Consider the following 5,914-nt stretch of genomic DNA (forward strand, 5'->3'; position numbering starts at 1 on the left):
CTCTCTCTCTCTATTTTCTCTCTCACACATATTTTACTTTTTTTTTTTTTTTTGTATGTATATAAGTTTAGGTTGAATCAATTCGCTTTGCACACATTAGTTCACCTTCGTATTTATTAAATCTAATTGATAAGACGATTTATAGATTTATTTATCATTCTTCGATGAAATTGCGATAATATAATATTGAGAATGATGATTAATCAATGAAAAAACAATGTTATCTTTAGTAATACTATGATCATGTTAACACGGTTAGAAACGTTGAGTAACACCTGGCTACCATAAGTAGGTAAAATTTGACCATAAAACATTGCTCATATTATTATTTTATTATGTAAATAATAAATTTAACATTGCTCAATTTATCCTTTTTATTATGTGAATTTATGCATTGTTGTCACGTAAATACGTTTTTAAATCACCAGGTTCTTTCCACAACAGTACCAATAGAACTTCAAAGATTTTGAAAAGTGATGATATCATCATAATTTTAATAAATCTACTAAATTTATGTTTTATTAAAACTTGTACACCACAACCCTTCTACTGAAACAAAAATGGACATCAACCAACTTATCAAAAACCAAACACACGTTTCAACCACACTGGCAAACACCATCCTAACCAACAAATCCAATAACTCAAATATTGTTTTCTCTCCGCTTTCAATCCATGTCATCCTGGGCCAGATCTCAATGCTTTGTCATCACAGACTGTGTCATGGGTATTGGCTGATGGTAGTCCAAGCGGAGGACCTCGTTTGAGTTTTGCAAACGGGGTTTGGATTGAACAAACACTTTCTCTTAAACCTTCATTTAAACAAGTTGCGGATAATGTGTTCAATGCTGTTTCTAATCAAGTCGATTTCAAGACAAATGTCAGTTCTTATTTATTTCATTTGTTATACTTGATAATACAACATGAGCTAATATTTGTTGTTATTCGGATAATGAAGGCTGCTGAGGTAGTTAAGGAAGTGAATTTGTGGGTCGAAAAACAAACTAATAGTCTCATTAAAGACATACTTCCTGCTGGCGCGGTTAACAACTCAACGAGGCTCATATTTGCAAATGCAATTTATTTTAAGGGTGCCTGGAGTGAGAAGTTTGACCCGTCAAAGACTAAAGACTTTGACTTTCACCTTCTTGATGGTAACAAAGTTCAAGTACCCTTCATGACCACCAAGAAGAAACAACTTGTGCATGAATACGATGGTTTCAAAGTATTGGCTCTTCCTTACTTTCAAGGTCAAGATAAACGCCAGTTCACGATGTATTTCTACCTTCCAGATACAATAGATGGACTTTCATCTATAATCGGGAAAATAATTTCAAAATCCGACTTCTTTGAATCTCATATTCCTAGTGAGAAAGTACAAGTTGGGCGCCTTTTAATCCCAAAATTCAAGATCGCGTTTGGGTTTGAAGCTTCTGAAGTGTTAAAGGAACTAGGTCTGGTGTTGCCTTTTAGTGGTGAAGAAGGTTTGACCGAAGTAGTTGACTCTGTCGTTGGTCAAGACCTATATGTTTCGAGTATTTATCATAAATATTTTGTGTAGGTGAATGAAGAAGGTACTGAAGCTGCAGCAGCCTCTGCATATGCCGAGGCATTCAAGTCAGGTGATGATGATATGGTTGATTTTGTGGCAGATCATCCATTTTTGTTTGTTATTCGAGATGATATGAATGGTGTTGTGTTGTTTATAGGACAAGTGATTGACCCAAGTGTTTCTTGATGTAGAAGTTGGGAGTCTTGGCTCTTATGATGGTTTAATTTTGTTCTATTTCTAAATGCATGTTATGATATTTGTACTGTAGTTTACCAATGGTAATAATATTAACTTTATCAGAGTTTGTTAGTCTCGTCTCACTGTCTCTTTGTCTTTAATAATGAGAAAATAAGTTATATGTTTCAAGCATTCAACATAATTCATTGTGGAGGTGAATGACAAATATACAGAACAGTCACTGGAACTGGCTTTATGATGTTACCCTTGGAAATAACTTATGCTAAGGTTGACTTTGTGGCAGATCCTCCGTTATTGTTCGTGATTAAAGATGATACAAGTGTAGCCATGTTGTTTATGGGTCATGTTGTTGACCCAACTATCAACTGATCCTGTTGTTGACATGTTGTACTATGTGTCTAAATAAGGTTAAGTTATTTTATTAAAAGGACCCTCAAAGTTAACCTAAGAGATGGACAAGTAGCGTGCCTGGCACACCTCGAGTGTCTATCGCCCCTCACAAAACTAAAGCAGTAGATTAACCGGTATCTCTAAGTTTCAACTAAAAAACATAATGACTCTAATAATAAATAAGGGACATTAAATCTCTAACAGTTATAAAGCAATTAGAAGATAACTAATACTTAAAATCTGTCAAATAAAAAGACAAATTCCCTATTTACTTAAACATAACAATAATAAAGAAACTATACTTCTAATTAAAAGCCAATCTAAATACAATCATAACATTAATACAGAGTATGTTGTAAGATTGCAATAACCAGATCAAGAAACACTTGGGTCAACCACCTGTCCCACAAACAGAACGGTTCCACTCGTATCTTCTCTAATCACAAACAAAAATGGATGACTCGCAACAAACTCCATGTTTAAGCAATCAGCGTCTGTCACATCGACTGTAGCTGCTGCTGTAGCTTCTGCACCTTCTTCATTCACATCCGCAAAATATTTGTGATGAATACTCGAAAGATATACTCCACGTTTAAAAGGCAACACTTCTTCTAATCCCATATTTATGCATTCTGCAATAGAGATTGTAGCTGCTGCAGCTTCTATACCTTCTTCATTCACCTCCACAAACGATTTATGATGCATACTCCAAATATGTATGTTTTTGCCCCTTAAACAGTTTGTTATATTAGTTATACCTCCAGGTAGGAAAGGCAACACTAGACCTGATTCCACTAACATATCAGAAGCTTCAAACCCATATGAGATATTGAATTTTGGGATCATAACCTCCTCTACCTCTACTTTTTCGCTTGGAATATAAGATTCAAAAAAGTCAGATTCTGAATCTATTTTCTCAACTAAACTTTGAAGGCCATCTTGTTTATCTGGGAGATAAAAATACATTGTGAAACGACGTTTATCTTCACCTTGTTCATAAGGTAGGCCCAAGACTTTAAAACCGTTGTATTGACCTAGAATTTGTTCACTGTTAGTTGTCACATACGGCACTTGAACTGTGCTTCCATCGAGTCGATGGAAGTTTCGTAGTTTTGTCGTTGACCGGTCAAACTTCTCCTTCCAGTCTCCCTTAAAATAGAGAGCATTTGCCAACATTAATGCGGTTTGATCATAGTAAACCACATCAGCAGGAACAATGTCTTTAATCAGTCCACTAGTTTGCTTTTCGGCCCACATATTCACTTCATCGGCTACCTCAGCAGGCTGCATTAATCAATAGATACAAAAGATTAATGACAATCTGGGATGTGTTGGGAATTGGGATCGGTCCCACTCATATACCACTTTTGCAACGATCACCATGTATAAGTTAATAATAAATCAACAAAATAGAAAATTAATAAGCACACAAACCTCTAAAAAAAACAACTCAAACTTATATACAAATAATATTACAAGAATGACCAAACATTATCATGTATTTCTCAATTTGACTTTCCCATCATGATGAATCTGATATTTTTACTTATAAAAAGGGTGTTTAAATCGATTTGTTCTTTATAGTTGCGTACTACGGTATTAACAAAAATAGTTGTCAAAACTGACCTTATTCCAGAAATCGCCAAGTTTAAAAACGTAATTATGAAGAATTTTCACTGCTTGTTCAAAAGACGGATGAAAAGAAATCGTACTCTGATTATAGAGTTGTAAATCGTATTGTATTGAATGAGAGTTACAGTGATATATAGGATACAACAATAACTAAGATACAGATATTTTAGGATCTAATCCTTTTACTTAGGAAACAAATATAGACTAAGTTAGTAGGAATAATATCTTTAAATAATTATCTTTTCCTAATATTCCTAACATGCCCCCTCAAGTCGGACGGCCTTGCGGAGAGTCCGATCTTGGATAGAAGATACAGAAATGGAGCCTTGGGCAGCGGCTTGGTGAGGGGGTCTGCAAGTTGTTCTTTGGTAGAAACATGCTGAACACGAAGTGTGCCAAGTTGTACCTGTTCACGAATGAAATGATATGCTAAGGCTAAATGTTTCATGCGAGAATGAAAAACTGGATTTGCACTTAGAAGTGTAGCACCAAGGTTATCGCAATATATCACAGGTTTAACCGCGGAGTTGACGCCAAGTTCACTTAAGAGACTTCGTAGCCACAGAACTTCGGATGCCGTTGCAGCAACCGATTTGTATTCTGCCTCAGTAGAGGATTGTGATATAAACCGCTGTTTGCGAGACGTCCAGCTGATGGGAGTACGTCCCAGGAAAGTAATATGTCCCATTGTCGAGATATAATCGTCCTTATGTCCCCCCCCAGTTCGAGTCACAGAACGCGTGTAAGTGAAGAGGAGAGTCACGGAAAATGGTGATGCCATGATCTAGAGTGCCGGCAAGGTAGCGAAGAACCCGTTTTAGAGCATGCCAGTGTTCAGTACGTGGAGATTGCATAAACTGGGAAAGTCGATTAACGACAAAGGCTACATCAGGCCGTGTCAAAGATAAATATTGTAGACTTCCTACCGCAGCTCGATATTCAGTCGGGTTGTTGATGTGAGTGCCCGATCGTGAGTGTAAAATAGAATCTGAAGCCATAGGGGTGTTGATAGGTTTGGCATGCAACATATCTGTGCGTTCAAGTAAGTCAAGTGTGTATTTGCGTTGGCTAAGGAATAGTCCTTGTGTACACGGGATAACCTCAACACCCAAGAAGTATGACAAGTTGCCTAGATCTTTTAGAGCGAATTTTTGAGATAAACATTTGACAAACTCATCCAGTGCTTGTTGATCAGGACTCGTTAAGACAATATCGTCAACGTACACTATTAAATAAATAGGTGCTGCTCTCGAGTTGTTAATGAACAGGGACGCATCTGCGACGGAGCGTTTAAAACCAAAACCAAGAAGAAAAGATGTCAATTCCGTGTACCATGCTCTTGGAGCCTGACGGAGACCATATATAGCTTTGCGGAGTTTGCAAACATGGGTCGGAAAAGCAGAATCCATGAAGCCCGGGGGTTGGGCCATGTAGACATCTTCATGAAGGGTGCCATTGAGAAAGGCGTTGTTGATATCCAGTTGCCGAAGTGACCAGTTATGACTGACCGCAAGTGACAGGAGAGTTCGGATGGTTGCTGGTTTAACTACAGGGCTGAATGTGTCAGTGTAGTCGACACCAGGGCGTTGTTGAAACCCCTTGGCAACTAGCCGGGCCTTGTGGCGTTCAATCGATCCATCCGGGTTGTATTTTATCCGAAAAATCCAATGGCATTTGACAATGTTGCGGGCTGTGCTGGCCGGTACAAGATCCCAAGTACGTAGTTTATGTAAAGCCGATAACTCACTAATCATAGCCTCTTTCCATTGAGGATCGCGTAAGGCCTGGGCAACACTCGTAGGTTCAAGGTGACGGGAGTTGAGGGTGGTTGAATTAGCGTATTTGGGATTGGGTTTGCGGATGTTATTTTTAGATCGTGTGGTTATGGTAGAGGTGGTAGCGTGTGTGGGGGAAGCAGGTGGTGATGTGTGGTCAGGTTCGGGAGGTGACTGAGCAGGAGGTGTTGGAGGGGTGTTTGTGTGCTCGGTGTGGGTAGTAGAGGAGGTGGAAGGCGATGGATTAGGTGGTGGTGTAGGATGATCAGGAGAGGAAATGATGGGTACCTGGAGAGTACACCATTGATCAGAGGAGGGTAGGTTTTGAGTAGCGGAAGTGTTTGAAAGTGATGGATAAGGAAAGGAG

General features: G+C 38.5%; 1 protein-coding gene and 1 pseudogene across 1 annotated transcript; one reads left to right on the plus strand and one right to left on the minus strand.

The window, feature by feature from the left end:
• The first annotated feature begins 560 nt into the window (after positions 1-560).
• LOC139850714 (serpin-ZX-like) lies at positions 561-1,738 on the plus strand (annotated as a pseudogene).
• Positions 1,739-2,515: 777 nt separating this feature from the next.
• LOC139848676 (serpin-ZXA-like) lies at positions 2,516-4,460 on the minus strand. The gene is made up of 3 exons (XM_071838386.1): positions 4,032-4,460; positions 3,767-3,853; positions 2,516-3,424 (listed from the first exon to the last, which is right to left on the minus strand). Exons 1-3 carry the CDS (start codon positions 4,458-4,460, stop codon positions 2,516-2,518), a joined length of 1,425 nt encoding a protein of 474 aa, XP_071694487.1.
• Between the last annotated feature and the right edge of the window lie 1,454 nt (positions 4,461-5,914).

This window comes from Rutidosis leptorrhynchoides, chromosome 5 (assembly GCF_046630445.1).
Source record: "Rutidosis leptorrhynchoides isolate AG116_Rl617_1_P2 chromosome 5, CSIRO_AGI_Rlap_v1, whole genome shotgun sequence".
Taxonomy (NCBI): domain Eukaryota; kingdom Viridiplantae; phylum Streptophyta; class Magnoliopsida; order Asterales; family Asteraceae; genus Rutidosis; species Rutidosis leptorrhynchoides.

Excerpts from the sequence above, each read along its gene's own strand:
- LOC139848676 (XM_071838386.1), bottom strand. The coding sequence starts at position 4,460 with ATGGGACATATTACTTTCCTGGGACGTACTCCCATCAGCTGGACGTCT. Across the intron at positions 3,854-4,031 it reads CGTCCGACTTGAGGGGGCAT|AGTACGATTTCTTTTCATCC; the intron begins GTTAGGAATATT and ends CTCTATAATCAG. Across the intron at positions 3,425-3,766 it reads TTGGCGATTTCTGGAATAAG|CCTGCTGAGGTAGCCGATGA; the intron begins GTCAGTTTTGAC and ends TGATTAATGCAG.